The following is a 20,655-nucleotide window of genomic DNA, read 5'->3' on the forward strand; positions in this document are numbered from 1 at the left end:
ATGACTGTACATAGATTCAGCTGTAAGAGAAGCACATTGTTAAAACAACAATAGGGATGTAGAGCAGCATTATTTGTAATTGTGGTCCCCACAGCTTGAGGCATATCTTTACATATACCATTTAAGTTAACACAACTTTCATTAATTCAATATAGCAAGTGACCATTTCTGCATGGTAATTAGCTAGAACATCAGGCTTCAACTGCTCCATCTCAGGCTACTTTCTTTCAGCAGTTACATATTTTTCTAATGTATTTGACTTAGTCACAGACATTGACATTTCACCTTAAGAATACATCCTCCTGTTGCCTACATAATGCTCTCTCCTATACTCTTCAGAGCTATTGCTCATCCACTCCTTTTCTACAGTATTTTGGATAATTTTGCCCTGGCAAATCTGGAGAGGACCAGAAAAAAACCCATAATATCTGAGGTACAGCATTTTTGCAGGCTTTCTTGAGAGGCACAAAGCAATGAAATAATTAGAAGCTAGAACAGAAGTATGTCCACTCACACATCTGTAAGGCATTATTAGAAGTGCAAAAACCAAACAATTTGTACAGGATTAAACAGGATTTTGTTGGATTCAAGATCTCAACAGCAGTTCAAGATTGACAGCTTTCACCAGAGATTTTAAATTTAGTTCTTTCTTGCCTTTTTTGCTTGTTTACAGATAAATGACATTCTTTAAGTTTTTCGTATTTGCACTTCTAAAATGTTTACCCTTGAAACACACTCCAACACTTTGGTGAGTGTTGTGTATTTATAATTAAAGAAAAAACAACAAAAGAAATTCCTTAAGGTAGACAGTTCATATACCTCAGCAGCTTCTTCTTCTTGGCAGACTCGGCGGGGGCTCTGGGGACCTTTCCCACCTGTTTCCCAGGGGTGCGCAGAAGGGCCTGTGCTGACCTCAGCCACTCGCTGGCCGGCCGTGCTGTGACATCCCCCGTGTCCCCTCCTGACCTTTGCTGTAATCCCTTACTGGATCCTGCAGTAGTGGTCACCAGGCTCGTCCCTCCTTCCTCCGTGCTGTCATTATCGGATGAATATTCAGATATTTCTGTCGAAATTGCCTAAACAAATGAAGATATAAATCTATTTGAACAGAATGCTAATCAGACAGTATAGCTTTATGTAGGCAGTTCTACGTTACCCAGTAACCCACAAATGGAATGCCAATTTATTAACCTAACTTGGACAACTTCACTGTAAATGCACATTAATCTTTTGTCAGTCAACATCAACTCCTGAATATAAGGATCATCTCTTGAGGGACAACTGAGACGAGTAACACTCAGGTTTTCTTACATAACTAATTCTGGGGAATTAAGCTAATGTTTTCATCTAAGGCAAGTTTTGAGGAAAGCAGAGAGAGGCTAATGAATGACAGGGATCATGACTGGCAGCTGAAAGAAAGAGAGCTTTTATATTGGGATTCAAGCAAACAGGAAGGTCAGCTTCCATAATCTGAATGGAAGGAAGGAACGCATGCCTCTACAGACAGCTTGTAGCTGGCAACCAGTATGTAACCTTTTGTTAAAAAATGATTTTGAACACTAAAGCAGGCCTTCATCCAGGTCCAGCAGGCCTACAGCTTCCCATGAAGGTTTCAAAGGTTGAGCATAAGCTGTTGGGCTGCCTCCAGGTAGCTCCAAGAAGGATGGATCACTGGTCAGCAGTCAGGGCTGGGAGCCAGCAGGGCTGGAGCTCTTCTCCCAGAAACTCACAGAACACACAGAACACACTGAACTCATCCCACTGAGGGAGGGATGAGAAGAGAGGATGAGAAGGTAGAAAAAACAACCCTGTAGAGACACGGAAGGCTGAGAAGAGGGCTGGGAGGGAAAATTCACCTGCTTTGGCTGAAGTTATCTTACTCTCCTACAGGGCTCATGCAGAAGCAGGTTAAGGCTGCTGGTTAGGCTCCCTAAGGTGAGCTCTGCACAGCTGTTACATGCATTACATTCTCTGGACCTAGTGTTTCTTGAAGTACTGAGTATTAAGCAAAAATACTTGGAAAGTGGCATTTTACCAAGTACAGAACAAAATGATCTAAACCACTGAAATAGGCAGAGGACTAAGGAACATGAGTTGGGCTCAGGCCTCAGGAGCTAATTGGAAAAAAGCTAAAACAATCAAACCAACACTGTCTGCAAGTTCTGGTGGGGTGAGCAATGACAGTCCTGTCACTGGGACCACCAGCTCTAGGCCAACTCAAGTAGTGCTCCACACAGGTTGTTTGACAACTGGCTCAGATAAAGACTTGAAAGACAAAAGAGAAAAGGGAGGGAAATCACAGCATTCACTAAATTCACTAAAGCTGTCCTATGTTATTAATTAGTGTAATCATCTGAAAACAGCGTTTCTCAACTGCACAAAAGTAAGTTCAGCTCTTGCCAGTTCTCTAATACATTTTTCACGTAAATGCCGAGACACTGTGCTCATGTTCTGAGAGCTTACCTAAGTATTCTGGAAATTGGAAGGACCTTTTAAAGTTTTCCAGAGAAGTAGAATAGCTAAAAGAATGTAATTAATATCAGTCTGTTTAAAACACAACACAGTCAACATCTGTCCCTTGGCAACAATATTTCTCTGAAAACAAACTCCTTCCATATTGGAAATGAGCCAGAAATAAAAGATTTCAAAGACTCTGAAAGCAGTAAGCAAGCACTTCATTCTTAAAACACCATTCCGATGCACTCTCTTGCTTTAGGAATGCTTTAATTTTTTTCAAATAGTTATGATATCCACTGCACCTAAAAAAAAAAAAAAAAAAAAAAAAGATGCAAACCTGAAGCTTGTCTCTGAGCAAGTGAAATGCAAACGAGAAAAGCCCTTGGGAAGTGCTTCAAATTAAGCACGTTTTAATCCCACTGACTGTTTAGAGTTAAGAAGCTTTCCTAACTCAAGACTGTCTAATAAATAATTTCTGCTAATATTTATTGCTGTATACTTGTTCAGACTGAACTTCCCCAAGGACACTGTACTTTGGGGTTTTTGTTTTGTTTGCTTGTTAGTGGTTTTTTGTTGTTGATGGTTTTTTAATTGGTCAGTTGGAAATTTTTACGAAAAAGAGGAAACTCTAAAAATGGAGAAGAAAAACAAAGAACAAAAACTTAGCCTTCCAATTCTTTAGATTTTTTAACTGTAGCTATCATCAGAAATCTAGTCTAAAGAGAAAAATATTTTCAAAACACAACAAACATGATTTTTCAAGTATCCAGTAAACGAGTTGGCAAGCCTACCAACAATATGGTGTGGAAAAGCTGGCAAAAAAAATAATTATTTGATTCACTTTAAAACAATCATTGCTAAATAGTGAAGAAATTGTTCATTTTTTATCAATATCTGAAACATCATGAAGAAGAATTTCCAAGAGTTTTGTTGTTATTTTGTTTGGGTTTTTTTTTTTAATAATATCCCCAGTAATATCATTAGTTTCAGATGAGCACCACTGCTAAGCACAAAGAATTGTCAAATTAAAATGGTTTTTCCACATGGCTTATTATTCTAAAATATAGTAATTTTGGTTACAGTGGCTGAAAGTACAGTGCTTCCCACTACACACAAGCTCAGCTTCCCCACCTCAATTCTTTCCTCTGATCCTTGATCCCAGTGTAATCATACCCAATCCTGGGGATTTTCATGACTGTCTCTCATGTATCCCAGTCCCTCCAAATACTTTGTAGTAGACTGTTCACTAAGATGTGTTTCCTATGATGGCCTTTCCACAACACCCTCTTTTATGGCATCCTAGCCACTTATCCACATCCAGTGGCTGACTGAAAAAAACATCACAGGTTGACCTCAATCTCTATCACTAAAACAATAAACATACTTCATTTTGTTTGATTTTAAAATAAACCTATTTTCTCTATGACTGGTGTCATCTGAAAAGTTATAAATGCTCCCCCTTTAAGGCTCTTTCTTTTAAGGAAAAACGACAAGTGAAAATGCACAGACTATTGCCAATTTTTCTGTCAAGATTTGACTACAAGAAAGCAAAGAAGTTGTTGAGTATTGTATAGGAGCATCGAGGATCCAATATTTTAAGGTTAAGCATTTTTAATCAAAATGCATCAAAAAGGAAAGCGCTCTCAAGATTAATTATTTGTGATGTATTTTTGACAGCACTCACAGGTACTAGTTAACATAGAGGATGGTACACATATAAAAATAGAAACCAAAATGAGAAACAGCAAATACCCTCCCAGCAAAGCAGCTAAGATTGCTAAAGAATGTATGTTTACCCCTGTCAAATTGCATTCACTAAGAACAAAAAAATACCAAAAGTCAACCACAGAAATTGTAAAATCGTAGCCCAAATTGTTCAAAGATAAAACTCTTGACTTCAGTGGAATGAAGATGGCATTCCATAAGCACATAGATTTTGTACACATGCAGCACAGAAGATACCATGCTGTTACTTCTGTGACCAAGTACTCCCTCCCTCATGCTGAAGAGATTTGCTTCAGCTACCTCTTGCTTCACCTTGAACACCTTGTGAGTTCTCTGGCAGCATCCTGGCAATCTGCACAGTGTTTGCTTCTAAAAGGTCTGAAAAAATTACTTTTTCACTTCAATAGTGATGGAAACAAGCAATATCTGTATTTGATGAGTTTAATAAGCACTTGATATTTCTTATCAATGAAATAGCAATAAGTTAACATGAGAAGCATTACACTTGCATTTGAAGTTTCCAGCTTTACCACAGAAAGCAGAACCTTAAAGAGCTTTTTGTACACTATGAAAGCTAACAGATCAACCCTATTAAAATACATATTAATTCTGTATTATTTTAAAAAGGCTCTCAGACAGTGATTGCTAATCAGAGGCAAAGTGATGAGCAGTTGTGTGGGTTTCTCATCCCCCTTGTCTCTCCTCCCAAGAAACATACTTCCACAGAAAAACACCAGTATCCACACCTCACCTTTGTATTCATTAAACACTTTCATTTTTCAGTTGTCATACATTCAGTCAATATTGTAAATCTTTCCCAGAAGATATGAAGATATTTTGCAGATAAGATGCTCAATAAAAGTTCACAGACACTATGAACAAGTTCACCAGCTGAAACTAAGATACTTCAGCATGCTGCAGTATGTCTCAGAGACAAAAAACGGGTACCAAATACTATATAGACATTGATATAACTTTTTGCAGATGGAGGTCACTTAGTCTGTCATTTCCTTCCCTAAATAATATAAATTTCTTCCCTCCTATTATCCTACCACAGCCTAGCTCAAATGGCAGAACTAACAGGGCTTCTCAGAGAACCCTTAGGGAACCAGGCTTTTTCAAGGTCACAGAGCCAAGTTATGTCAGAAACAGAAACAGCATTTCAGAGTTTCAGACTGATCACTGTACATACAGAGTGAAATTAATCTTGCAGCATCTCCTTTCCTACTTGTTCATTCACGTATCTTTGCCTCTGGTTCTGGAAGCATTTTCTACTATCCCCTGCCTGTTCTTTTATGGACTATCTTTTTCCCTTTTGTGATTCCCTTGTGTGTTTCAGAATTGATCTGCAGTTCTACCTGCTGACACAGGACAGCTCTCAGGATAGGTGGAAGCTGACCAGTATTAGCACACACACATACTGAACTCAGGTGACTATCCTACTGCCTCTTCTTTTATCCAGTCTTCCCTGCATTGGCACTGCAGGTACTTTGCTGTCGTGCATGCAGAAGAACTCAAATGCAGCCAACTTCTACCCCAGGCAGCTGGTTAGAGGTTGCAAGGATATTTTGTATCTTGCATGGTACTCTCTAAAAAACAAGAGTGAGCAGAAAAGCCACTGGATTTAGCACAATGAATATTCACAAGCATAAATCACCAGTGCAGTATGTCAAAGGCCCAGGCTATGCTAATGAATGCTCGAAGCTAACTCCACCAGAAGCTGGCTTGCAGGCTTACAGGGAGTAGGGTAAAGGTAAAATAAAAGAAATTTTCCCTTAGTTAATCAACACAAAATTAATTCAAGCATTGTGCACACAGATAGTACAGGATATTATTCAGCTCTATAAAGATAATTAAAGATACAAAGGATTTAAAGCTTGCAGTTCTTTTCAAAGCTCTGTGTTTTCTGAAGCTTTAACTGAAGCGCTGAAGTCTATGCCAAATTTACTTTCCTAGTAGCTTGAGAAATAATTTGGTTCTTAGTAAGCTAGCTACTTTTACTCTAGAGAGCTAAAATTCAAATATTCTTTCATACAAGAAACTTTATGTGGAAGTGCAGAGTTAGGTGTGTGCTGCTCTGTGGGTGACACCAAGCTCTCTTCTCATGGAATAACCACAGGAACAGCACGCAAAAATGCAAGATTAGGTAGGAGTGCGTGGGCAGAGATAATCGTATGAAAAAAAGAACAACAATGAAAGACATAAATCGCTAATAAGGTATTTTCTGGACTTGCAAGCCCAAACTGACACAGCAGATTAACTGAAATTTTGTATCTGGAACAACCACCCAGTGTTATTACAGAGACAGCACATATTTAAAATGGATCTCAGATAATGCCTGGTTGTTTAGCCAAGTACAGCATTCCTCCCCAGCACACGCACTCAGACCATCTGATCTGTCCTAAATATTTATCAGTGGTGTTGGTTCAGTGCACTAGGAAATGACATGTCCTACTCCACACACATCAGCACTTTGTGGCTGCCATTACAGGAAACAGAGCCGTGTGCTCCTCAAGCACTGGGACAGCCACCTTGAGCACTTCTCTGGGATTCTCCAAGAGCAAGTACCACTGAGCTTCCTTCTCCCTGCTTGGCCACCCCTAAACTTCAGCAACATCTCCCTTCACACAGACATGGGAATGAATTTTTGCTGTCTCCCAGCTGCCACCACCCCAGGGCTGGAATGCAGTAGTTATTAGCACACAAAATCATTTATGCCAAGTAGCAAAGAAGAATGCGGGATCTACTTGAATATGGAAGAGAAGTGTGGGCAGCAACACTGTAATTATTCAAAGCAGAATTTGGTCACAGACTCACCCTCATCTCCTCTTTAATGGTGTTTTGAGACCTTTAAACAAGTGGTTAGGACTTCTCTTCTATGACTAATCAAAAAGGATTCATTGCATCCAGCAGCCCAGAGCTTCCTATCATAAAGGAAATTGATTCATGATTATCTCTGGAGGAAGCAGGCCAGCTCCCAAACCCTATACACCACTGCTTACATTGCTGGGCTTTCCTTTGAAGAGCTTCTGGGGAAGTCTTACCTATGTCTGACACCATTTATTCTGCAAGCCCTGTCAAAATACAACTGCATTAGCTACTGTCTGAAAAGGTAACGCCAAAAGTAGGATTAAATCCAAAGGGAAAATAAAAATAGCTGTTATCAAAAGAAAAGCAAATGGGACAGTTTCAGAGATTCTTTCAAGCACTGAAGGAGCTGAAAGGGCTTTCACAGAACTCTGCAGAAATTAATGGAACGGTATGGCTGCTGTCAGATCCAAGAGCCAAGTTATCTGATGCTGGGCTTCCTGCACCATTTTTGAAACCAAGAAAAGTTGTGGAGGGACAGAAAAACTCTCTCTTTCACTTCACAGAGTGAGGAAGTTGAAGCACAGTACACAAGCCCACAAAATGGTGGTTTATATCACGCATGAAATAATAATTAACAAAATAAATAACTTGTATCATCATTTATCAGTTCCCATATCTTGTTTAGATCATACCGCCTTGAAGTGGAAAATAAGGTGACGATTATGATTGCATGCAGTATATTTGGCTGTGCATTCTTTATTGTCTGGGGAGAGGTGTGTGTTTTTGTTTGGTTTGAGCTCTCTCAAACACAATATTGTACACATACACCACTTGCAGGCAGTATCCTGCATTCAGCACTAATCACTGCAGAAAACAGGAAGCAAAAAAATAACATTAAAATAAGATTTTCCACAGACACACAAAAATCAACATGAAAATCTGATCTTTGAAAGAGAAACTTTGGGAGGAGAGTTATTAAAATTACAACAAACCAGATCTCTTACAGACCTAATGCAAAGACAGTATTTACTGACTTTTTTTTTTTCCAGGTAAAGAATGCACAAGTGGTAAGGAAGATGAAATCGAAGCCATAACTTCTAATCCTGAGCAGAAACCTCAGCTTTCACAGGGCAAACAGGTTAAGCAGGCTATACCTCTGGAGATACATCCACAAGTTGTTCCAGCCTGCCTCTCCCAGAACAGGTTGTTCTGAGGCATGGATCAGCCGACCGAAACAGGTGAGGCTCTCGCCTCAGCCCAAGTGCCTTTTTACACAAAATCGGTCTGTAAAGCAAGAAGCACTATTTATTTCTGAGGATACTCTGTACATGTAGAATTAAATAGTGATTCCAAAGGTAAGACTGAACAAAACTGCTGTCTGCTGTGCACGAGGACAGGAAAGAATAGTAGGGGGCAGTGAGCTGCTAAAGTGCAAAATGAGCACAAAACAAGATTTCTCAACATCTGCTAAGGGACACTGATTTGTACTCTATGCAGACCCTGCTGCAATCTTGGCATCTGTAGCATTTGCACTGCAACTGCATCTCTTAAAAGTATCATTTTAGTAGTTTAGTTGACTTCTTTAGCATTAAGAATTCAATCTATCACTTCCTAATATTATCTCATTACCACTGATCTCACCATCAGTTCGTAATCAGAGTAACAGCCAACTTCTAACAGACCAAATAATGCTAAAAAATGTTAACATGGACAACCTACAAGTGCTTTTCCTGCTTTGCCTAATGTTTTTTTCCATCATACAAGGCCATCTTCATTTTTCTCTCAGGGAAAATGACTGGCTGTTAAAGACAATTTGGACAATTTATGGACACTGTTAGCCAATGTTACATTCAAGTGAATTACCATAACCCTTGCTCCCCATTCCCTTCTTAAAAAAAAAAAAAAAGAGGGGAAGGGGGAGACGCCACTTCACGTGTTGCATCTTGCAAACTATTCAGGGACAGGACCAGGTCTCCTCTCATGCAACTGCATATTATCCCACGCAGTTCAGCTCTCATCTTGATAAGGATCCTCCAGATGACAGAGACTCAGGCTTTCAAATATAAATACCTGACTCTGATAGGGCATGCAGATAATTACATCATTTTGCACAGAAGCCTCAACATTATACACTGAAGTCTGGGCACACAGGAAAATTGCAGTCAGCTTACAATACCACTTAAACAAGGTTTCGTTCTTGACACAGAAATAGTTACTTTCATGTTTCCAAGGAACAGATGTTATCACATTGTTTGATAACCTACTTTCACATTCTTTGTTTATAGTTATTCAGTCAGTTTCATTTATTAAAGTTAGTGGATCCGTGCCATGAAACCTCAGTTTTATTGTCTCTGGTTTAGGTGATGCTATGGTAATCATCCCGGTTAAAGCTCGGATGTAACAAGGGGACTCAACTGAAAGGCATGATTAAAAGCCAAATTACTATTTATGAACTAAATCCTAAAGCACCTAGACTAAACACCTGCAGGATTCAGTAGGTACTGTTAAAGGAGGAAATACATTTCCATCTTCAAGCAACTGTTTTGTTTTAATGCAAGCCATCAGAGACAACAAATACTTGCAATGGGAGGTAATATCTTTTACTAGACAAATAGATAAAACTGTGGGAAAGCAGACAAGCATCTAGCACTAAGCCCTCCTACAGTTCTCAAAAGTTGGGGGTTTTTTTCTCCAAACAGATCATTTGGTCGACACAAATTAAATCTTTCCTTATAAAATTGCTTCTCTCTTCTCTTTAGCCAATACAGTTATGAACTGTATAACCATCATGCAAGCTTTTTAAAAAGTTGTTTCTAAAAAAGAAAATGCTTCTCACAGTAATGTCACTGTATAGGTAGATAAGGGAACAGTAAAAGACTTTAAAATCTTTCATATTATGTATTTTCTTTCCAAAAGTAGATGATAACTGTAAGTATGTTATTTTTGAGATTAAAGGAAGTAATTCCAGAATAGTCAGCTAAATGAGGGACTGAATTGCACACAGATATTCAGTAAAGTACAAATTATTCACACCGATTTCTCCTCTTTGGTTGATCTGCAGTTTCCTGTGAAAACCTCTAGAAAAGCACTTATCATTAAAGGAAAGAAAAAAAGAAAATGAGAGAGAATGGAAACACAAGTGGCACAAATGCAATACAAGCATAATTTCTGCAATAATGCTCAGCCCTTAGTGGAAAAATTTTTGTTAACAGTATCCACAGGGACACATAGAAAGATTTTGAAATTGAGATTCTGCACTTCCAGCTGCAGCAGTTGCCAGAATTCACGGCTACAGCACTGGCAGCTTAAGGAGACACCAGGCTGCCGGGCAGTGCAGCACATTACATTCATTTTCTTCTACTCCCACTCACTGCACATTCTTCTCACTTGACTGTGCTTCCCTTTGCCCCATTTATTGCTACACAACTCCAGCGGAACTGCCCCCAAAGCCTAAAATAGTCCCTTCATTTCTTCCCTCCTCTTCATTTCCAGCTTCTTCCAACCCTTTCCCTCCTCTCCAGAAGTCCTTCCACAGCCTACCTTTTCTAGATCATTTTGTGGTTTTGCACTGTTAAAACTATTTTAAACAGCAAACATTTCAGGGCAGGAAATGTCTTACCACGTCTGAAATACTGTGTCAGTGATGACAGCGTGTGCATGCACACAAAAGCACCACCTTCACCTAAACTGATTTCTGACATTGATGAGAGCACCTATATGCAGGCTAAAGAAACAGAAGACTCATTTAATTGCTTTTCCAAGTAAGCAAAAGAACACCAAACAATGAAACTACTTTGAAAAATACATTAAATGTACTCAGCAAAAGTTAGTTCTGTTTGGATAAAGAACAAAGAAAATGAAGCCCAACACGAAGTTTACAGATTTTCTTTCAGATCATGTGCCTAAACTTTGGGGGAACAGAAGAAAAATAAAGTAACCATCAATTGGGTAAGGCATTGTAAATGAAAATTGTAATGCTGCTGCAAATACAAACTTCATAGAAAGAGTCAAAAGTGCTAACTGCTACAATACTGTCTTAAGTTTGACACATTTAGCTGATTGTTTACAGTACATAAAAAGATTTCAAAGTACAGACTTTAAAACTCCTCTGAGATCTAGATTAGAATAAAAAAGTGTGTGCTGTAATATAGGTGTTTTACATTACATTCAGTGACGTGACTGCCATAATATGGGTATAACATACATTGCAGGACCCATGGAGACAATCACAGACATTTAAAACTTTTGTAGAAAATAAGGACACATGTAAACTTATCAGGAACATACACTTGAAATGTCCCAGTAATCAAATACAATCCTTACACAACTGAACTCAATGGACTGTAGTTCTCTAAGAACGGGCTAGCAGCTGACATGGAGAAGTTGTAAAGAAAGGTCTGAAATACAAACATCCATAATTTGCATTAAGCATTTCCTTATAAGGATTATAAAGCTTGCATAAAGTAGTATTATTAAGAAGAATGAAGGTAATTCTTCTAAATTACAGGCAAGGAGAAAAAGAGAGCCTCAGTGCATGTCTGCACACTTTAGCATACTTGAAAAAGCAATAGTTGACAGTTATGGGCAGTCACCAATAACTTTTGGCTTCATGCCTCCACTATCTCAAACCAGACTGAGAGATTATGATGGTTCAATTTCACTTCCATTCTGAAAGCAGTGCTTCAGAAAGGGAGGGGGAAAACAATGAAAAACTGTCATTTTCTTTTCTATTCTGTTAGCACATGTCAATGTGTATTTACACGTAGAAAGCACAAAAGTCACACGTGGGATTGTGTGTCCCCATTTTTATAATATAAGGGAAGCTCAAAGCTGACAAGATAATGTTAAAATTATGGAAGCTAATTCAACATCTCAGAAGAGCATTTAGAAATTTGTCCTTCAAGATACTATTAAACATTTTCTCCTCATTTTCCTCTTCCCAAAGTAAAAATGCTAATGTGATAAATGCTTTGTCCTTCAGACTGAACTCTGCAGTGAGCAGGATTTTTAAAAAGTGTTGCAAATCTTTTTCTCTTCAACTTGGTAGCATTCTGATCAAAAACTTGCAATGCTTGAAGCATGAAGCAACTAAAAATACCATGCAAGTTGTAATTTCCTGAAATGTTTGGGGTTATAAACACGAGCCCAAAGTTTGTATCAAAAGTTTAAAAAAAAAGGAATAATTTTCATTAACCAGCAGTTAACTCTCAAACACCAGCAAGCTCTGGGAGCTGTGCTCAGCACTGAAAATTTGGGATGGGGGAAGTGAAAAAAGCCAAATTGAGAAAGGAGAGGGACAGTGAGAGCAGCTTTGAAGAAGTGGGCATCCGGCTGCACCACTTTTAGGAATTGTGTGACAGGCAGCTTTATTGCCTAAATGCAGAAGTACAAATTTTGGCACCCACTGTATCAATTTTTTGCTTGTCTTACTGGCAATTATTTTAATTGGAAGTTCTTTTCTTAGTCTAGAGAACAATGCAGCATGGACTCATATCACTTCAGTAGCAACAAGTGGTCATCAGGGTCTATGGTAACTAAAACACTGCATCATTTTGTAAATCCCACTCCCAATCACCAAAGAGATACTCATGCTTAGAGCAAACTAAATTGCTGCCTGGATGATCTGCATTCCCCAGCTCACAACAGTAATTTCATTTTGGTCAGAAAAATGGGCAAGACGCTGCAGCAGACATGGCTTGAATAAAAACAATAATAATGATGATAACAAAAAAAAAAGAATCTGTCTTTTAAAATGCGCCTGGGGTCATTCTTCAGGGTACAAAATATGGCAGAATGGCAGTGGAGAAAGACCTTGCTCTCACTTTGCCAAAAACCCGATCAGTTTATCTATGTTGATGTTTTAATGATTTAGACTACAACTCACACAGTATTTTCCTTTCAGTGCTAGGACAGTAACTACACAGATCTATCAATGTATTATAACTTCTCAAACATGGAGAGGCAAAGTTAAACCAAGTTTTTAGATATCAGAGGAAAAGCAGGTATCACACTGCGTTCTACAGTTATCAATTCATTAAAAGCAAACTACACACTAATTATATTATTAGACTAAAGCAAAAAATTTAGTTAATTAAATTTAGAATAAGAACAAACACACTGGTGTCATATGATGGTGCAAGATTATTTAGTCTAGGCATAAAAGGGAATATATTTTCAGGATTCAGACAAGCCTTTGAATATTCTTGGAGAAAAGATTCCTCCTCAGTTCTACACTCTTATGTCAAATAATGTGAAAATACAATCACAAGTGCATCAATTAAACATTGATATTCAAAATGCTGACTTACAATTTTCCACAGCTACTACAATTCAGACCATTAATGTAACTTTAACACATACCAAGACTTCTGGATAAAAATCCTTTTGACATGTTTACTGACATCTGTTACAGCCAAATTTACACTTGGAAACCTAAGACATGTTAAATGCATTTTGCCTCCAAACTGCCAAAAGCCAATGATTCTGTTATGGACTAATCACTCGGAAGGGGGGAAGAACTGAGTTTCCAGATCAAAAGTTGACCATTTGTGTCAATTTTCAAGAGTAGTATCAAATAAAATATTTTTTTTTCCTTTCTATTTTACTATTAACAAAAGTCCTTCAAAACTGCATCACTATAGCCAAATAGAAGTAGCATTATTCCTGGAATGCACCTATTGAAGGACGAAAGCCTACCCTATGTAAAACAGCAAAACTGTACAATTACATTTAGATTACCTCATGAGACAACCACTTCTTAAGGGGAAAGCATTTAAGAAATTGAAAATTAAATTTAACAAGTCACCCACACTGTCCAACACCACAGTGAAAACAACCACGTATATGCACACACCTCACTACATCCTACACACAAGCCTTTACATTTGTTTGTTTATATTTTAATAAGCCCGTCGCATTCCATTTAGGAAATATCACATACTTTTCTCCCCAGTTTTAGGATTTTCTTTGTGAACTTCTATCCACCTAACATTAATTTGTTAGGTTATTCTGCCTAGTAAGTAGTCTGGTTATAAAGGGGTTCCTTAATTCACTCTACTTTTTGGAGAACAGAAACTTCAGTTATCTTCACTAATTTCTTCTATGTAATAATACAAGATAAATTTACTAAACAGAAAAGGAAACATGACCATATGTCGAAAGCAGATGCATGCACTGCTCCCACGTACCCACTCCTCCCTGCCCTAAAACTGAACTCCACACCACTTCACAACCCACTACACACAGATACATCCTCTAGAAATTGGTTCCAAAGATATAAAAGCATTTGCAGGACTTTCATGACAGCTATCTTTACATCTGAAGGATTACAGAAACATAGTGTACAAAAATAGGGAGCAAAAGCAGCAATGCTTTCTTATACTCAAAATCTCAAAACTTAAGGTCAGTATCAAAATTGGTTCTGTGATTTCAAGCAATACTACACTGACAAACTAGAATTTGGACAACATTAAAGCGATACCTCATTCACATCCTGAACAAGTACAGTAGTCCAGGAAAAATAGGCAGAGATCAGAAAAGCTCCTCTATTTCATTTGACAACCATTTAAAAAGCACAGTGTAGGGAGGGGATCCAGAAAGCATATAAATCAGGTTTGCTATGATAGCAACACCACTGGATTTATGCTCATGGGTTTTCTAGCTCTTATACTACTACCACATATCATGGCCAAGACTCTGAAGACTGGGTGCACAAATGTAGCCTCTCTATGGATACAACCCTGGCACAAAGAATGTCTGGTTTGACAGGCAACATATAAAACCACATTGGTGGAAGCAGAGGAAATCATTTTCTGTAGATGGCAACCACCACCATAAGACTTTGCTTGTGACTGATGAAATAAAATTAAACCAGATTTCCAGGGAGAGAATACAACCCAGAATTACAAAAAAAAGAAAAACACAAACCCAAAAACCAAAAAACAAAACCACTTGGGAGAAATCTGGGGAATTCCCTATTTCACATACAAAAGAGGAAACAATAGCTGTGATAGAAAGCCAAGGATCTACTTTAAAGAGCAGATGATGTTTATGAAGTACTGCCTGAACTGGTGAACCTTCCCAATAAAATGTCATCATCTAGTGGTGTGGTGTAAGTGCAGGACTGAGTCAGAAAGCCTGACGTTTGAGACTCAATCTAGCATCTCCTGTGGTCTGGGGACATGCTCTTTAAGACTAATTTTTCACAAGTGATTCTCAACTGTATCTGGCAACTTTGTTCTGAAATATGTTTTGCACAGGTGCTAGACACCAACTCCCATGGAAAAACACTGAGCACTGTTAGCATCCAGAGGTGAGGGAAGCAAAACTACAAAGCATCTATATGTAAACCAGTGTAGGCACACGTTCAAATTTAAAGGACCTTTGAAAGTCCTCACTTAATTAGTTAAGTCTTCAAAATAGCAAACTGATAATCACTTGGTAACTTCAGGGAAATGACAATGAAAAGAAAACATTAAAAATGTTCTATGCATGCAAATACGTAAGATTATCTTCAGTTATAAAAGCTAAGACTCAGGCTGCAAGAGGAGTTTTGATGGCATTTAGACATCAAAGTGCAAGAGGTCAGTCCTCCTGGACATAACCAGATGCATTGCAACTCTGCAGACTAGTGCTTTATGTCACATATAAGCCTGTGAGTACAAAGTTGGTACTTCTGCACCTAAGCCCGTTTAGGGGCTTGATTCAGTAGGTGTGCGTTTATGCTCTGCAGGGATTTCCACTGCTGTACATGCATTGCTTGCATTGGAAAGCATATCCACAACAGTAAACACAGCCCTTCTGTAACACTTCAGGCATTTCAGCCTAAGCAACAGAGAAGCCTGAACTCCAACAAGACAATCTCTATATTAAGAGAATTTAAATCATTTCCTCTCAGAAAAGCTCTCAACCCACCAAACAAAGCAACGAGGAGATAATTTCTACCTCTCCCTCAAAGGCTGTGTCACTGCAGAAAAAAACCCCACAAGATTCAAAGGGTCTTGAAGAGCTTCAGGCCCTGCTCCACATCAAACAGGCATTAGATAAAGTGCAGGAACACCAGGGAGCTTAAGTGTTCCTTGGTCAGAAAGACAGTAGCTGGGAATCCTGGTATTCAGCACTTAAGCTCATCTGTTTATTGTATATAGAACACAGGCATCTAAATCTAAGTTTAATGGCTGCTTTGCAGGCCAGGACTTAGATTCCTGTAGCTCTGGCATGATGATGGGCTGCACTGCAGAAATCAGCCCATTTCTGCATCTGCCTCCAAATACACGGCAGCATTTTTTGGAAATCCACACAACTCCCAGATCTTCCAAAGCCAATGCTGATCACAGCAAAAACGTGACAATTCAGTCCTCTTGAGCTACTTAACCAGGTTTCAATTACCACAGTTTGGAATTTTACAATGACACTGCACGATGAAGCACAATTTAATTGTATTTTCATTTGTTAGTTAGATGAGCTCCTATCCACTTCTCTACTTCCTCAATTCAGACAGTGCAGAAATTCAAGCTGTAAAGACAACACTGAATTTTGCAATGCCTTCAGGACTTCAAAAAAATACTTCAAATACATCAAAGTGGTCAGATAAGTTAGTACTCAATAGGAAGTTGTTTCTCGAAAGGAAATTGCAAATTTCACTCAAAGAGGAAGATGGCAAGTTAGAATTAACTAACTGTTCCAAAAACTTCGGAAAGCAGGAAGGGCTCGTGAAGGTTGCATAAAGAAATTGCACGCAACCACATACACAAGCTCAGTTTAGAACTATATAAGTATCTTAAGAATATGTCTCCAAGCAAACACTCAACTTTCTAGCATTCAAATATCTAGTTTTCAATGAAGATGAGCAATTATCTCATATTCAGGCAGCAACAAAGCAGCTGGTATTCTTATTTGGCCAGTTAATCCTTTCAGCTTAACCTATGCATATACCCATGTCCACATTGCAGGCATTTGGCCACAAGCACAGACAGGGCAATGGGCTGGATGGGTGTTTAATCTGTCCTATGTAGCCAAGTTTACATCTTTCCTCTGCAGCCTGCAATGCTCCTCTGCAGCTAGGGAGAGGGGCATTCTTCTAGGGTCATTTAGTAAAAGAGATAATATTGGCACTGAGCAAAGACTGTTCTCTACCTGCTCAGCAAAAGACACTTTGCCCTTTTTGCCCCGAAACACTCACTTCAAGCTGAAACTCTACATATATACAGTACTGGCAAAACCTTTCCATTTACCTTGTTACTGTACCTGAATGTAACTGGGAATGTGCCCAGTTCACAGACAGTTTTGCTGTAATACCGTGATAGTATGGGCTTGGCACAATTACATCACACACATTATCTTGGCAGCCAGGCAGCAGCAGCTCCACCAACTGAGCTCAAGGCCAAGCCATCAACAGTTGTGCTGAATGAGTTGTCTGCACATTTTTACAAAGGCTCTCCCATTTCTAATGTCTGCTTTAATTTGTTGCCCTTATCTTAGTGTTGTACCAACATCCCTATGCAATATTCATGTATACCCAGTAAGTTGTGAGAAAACATGCATTAACAGGCAACAAACTCTAGGTTCGTCATGATCCCTTTTGCAAACACAATGCTCAGAATTTTTCACGCACAGTGAAGTAAAATAGACCGTGCATAATTAAGACTGAGAACTCTGCCAGGTGAATGTATGTGTCTTGGAGCCACAGGTCTGCTCACTTCTGAACCCTGGGCCATTCCATGTGAGATCACAGCACAATCCTAAGCTCTTTTTAACCTTCTTAAATAGCGTTCTCAGCGGTTTTCAAGCCTTCTCCCAACAATATTTAACATTTTAGCCTGCTACTAGCTTATGTTAGTTTTCAGAAACGACAACAAAAATAAACCACCTTGTACAATCCATGCATCTGGCATTTGACAGAGCTGCCTTTCCGCTGGTATCCCTTCATTACGTGGCATCTACCCCTCCCTTTCCTCCTCTATTCTTCCTCTTTACACAAAAAACCCCAAAAAACAATCAAACAAAACCGTATTAGGCAAAACATGAAACACAACTGAAGTAAATATTAGAAGCAACACTATTGAGACTAGAGCAGAAGACTTCTTTTTAAAATGGCTACTAGTATAATTAAAGTCTGAAAAAATAGCACTTATTAGGCTTTAATAAAGTCACAGAATTAACACCAGAGGTGAACCGTGTGAATTAAAAAACTGATATGTTAGTGGTGGCAGTACATTTTCTTATATTAAGGATGAATTCCAATATGCCAGAAATTAGAGACCCGCATTTAGCTTGCACAAAGTGGAACACTCAGCAGCCCTGCTGTGCCTTTGAAGAGGCATGAGGACAAGGACACCTCGCTCATTGTTCAAAGAGAGGCTTTCTGGGGGCCATGCCTCTGTGCATTGGACCACTTGCTTTCCACATCCATCAGTAGCATCAGGAGCCCAGAAAGACTAAAAACTTCTCCCTGCATCATCAGAGCCACATTCACCTTCGAATGCAATATAACAGTAGAAGAAATCCACCAAATGCTGGCAAAATGATCAGTGGCAGTAAGAAGAGATACAATAGTTTCCTCACAGATTCAGAATCAGAAAAGGAATTTTCAGTAACATATGTCTCTTCCCTGTCCTCACCACCACCCCCAAAAGTAAATCACATAGCCATGTGCACTCCTGCACAGTGGCTTTAACACACTGAGTGATTAAAGGTGACGATGACTATGCGCCATACTATGCATCTTTAGAGGGTTTTCAGTTCAACACCGAGGGGCCAAATGGGGCTACTGTGTATCTAAAATAGTTTAGTCTGATTAAAGGTGTAATTATATAGTTAGTCATAATAGCTACCATACTTTAAAAGAAACCCACCTCTCCTTCAGGGGAAGGGAAGGAAATTATGCTACTTTATTCATTCAAACACACTCTCAGTTAAATTCAAATACAGCATGTGGACTAGATAAATACAGTGACACACAGCCACAAACACTTAGTAATCCAAGATAGAACAAGGAGATGAATCTCAACCTATAATCTTCGCAAAGGGAAACTAAATCTTATGATTAAGAGTTCTGTCATATCAGTGCAGGTATCAGTGGAGGCTGCGTGTTTTCTTCTCAGCTGTCATAAGAAATTCATGCTGGTTTTAGGGCCTAAATACGAGCAAAGACATTGTAAACACGGGGTCTGACACAGAGCTTAAGAGATTTATGTGTTTATATGGTTAGCACGTAGCTTCTGTGGATATCCACACAGCAGATTTGCTCTATTATTGTTATTTTCAGCAAATCACCATTGCAGGTTTGCAGGAATAATGTCTTTTGCCTAGAAGGGGTTTCCTTGGCTTAGGTCACCTTTCTCAGAGAAGCAGGGGATCTCAAATAGCCTCTACTATTCTAGCATAAGACAGGGTGGGAGAAGGTAATTTCTGTATATAGTTATACCTTTTGAACTTATGCTTCTGGTTACACAGGAGAGCGGAGGAAAAAGAAATGCACAATAGACAAGCTTTGGTTTTTCACCATTTTTTTTTAACTGACACTCCAAGTCCACATTTAACACCACTGAAGCCATTTCTAGAACGTTGCCCAGTGACTAGTCCCTTGAGACCATCCAGGAGATTCAATTTCCCAAGGAGACAAACACAACCCAGACCTAGTTCACTTGGACACAAAGGAGGGAAGGCACAGTCTACAAAACATTCTAATCCACAGCAGTCCCAGCCCCCAAACCGAATGACAGAACCAGGCTGGATAAAACACACATCACATTTCAAGTGAAAAATACAGGGGAAGGGTGAGAGATACAGGAAAAGAAATTTGTCATCCTTGCCATTAAAGTTTCCAGCTATCCATATGGACACTTGTATATACTCCCTGAAAAATATTCCTCTGGAATAAAATACTTAGAGCACTTGGTGTGCACTGAACAAATCTATTGAGTTTCACTGTTTAACCTTCCTCCTCTTCCTCACTTCTATTTATTCAGCACTGGTGTTAGAATTTTGAAATATTCTGTATTTCAACAACTGAACAGACATTCCCCACACTAATCATTTGATGAAAGAGAATGCTGAGCAGGACCCAGCTGAGGCATCACATTCCACATAATTTGTTAAACAACACAAAGATAAATCATCTTTATATGTGCACAGTTTTTAATCAGCATCCTTTGCCCAACATAACTCAGCGGTCAAGTTCCAGGAACAATTTTGAGTCCTGTCATCTCATTTTTTTTCCAAGCATTCTCTCAAATGATCCTGTAGTTACATCACTGCACCTCCCTTGAGCTAGATTTCCCTTTTACATGCTATCTGCTATTCTTCAAGTTTTCACACACTTGATAAGAGAGCAGAAAAGATAATTGAAAATATACAAGAAAACATTATCTTGCATCAACAGAACTATACCAGAAAAAAAGCCAACACACTAAGACACACTTAAAACAATAAAATTACAAAACACCACATACAATAGTTTTATGGGAAAGAAGGATGAGAAAATATTCTTTTTCAGATTTCACACCATTTTCTTCCCCCACACACACCCAAACTGGGTGAGGTAGGAAGCAAGAGAGTTTCTTGTTTCTTTTAATTTTACCCTGAAATGTACTTTAAGTAATTGCAAGTGAGTGACACCTAGTGATGAACACAAATCTGATCATCCTCCACTCTCCCACACAG

The 20,655-nt window shown here is 38.8% G+C and overlaps 1 protein-coding gene across 2 annotated transcripts in view; it reads right to left on the bottom strand.

Moving 5' to 3' along the window:
* Window positions 1–20,655, bottom strand: part of SPIDR (scaffold protein involved in DNA repair) — a 195,419-nt gene that overhangs the window by 142,581 nt on the left and 32,183 nt on the right. For both annotated transcript variants that reach the window (XM_066181678.1, XM_066181668.1), the window contains exon 6: window positions 820–1,076. In XM_066181678.1, coding sequence (XP_066037775.1) covers window positions 820–1,076 — 257 coding nt within the window. The remainder of the gene's footprint in view (window positions 1–819; window positions 1,077–20,655) is intronic.

Source organism: Chamaea fasciata, unplaced genomic scaffold (genome assembly GCF_029207755.1).
Source record: "Chamaea fasciata isolate MVZ Bird 193981 ecotype frontalis unplaced genomic scaffold, bChaFas1.0.hap1 SCAF_1, whole genome shotgun sequence".
Taxonomy (NCBI): Eukaryota; Metazoa; Chordata; class Aves; order Passeriformes; family Sylviidae; genus Chamaea; species Chamaea fasciata.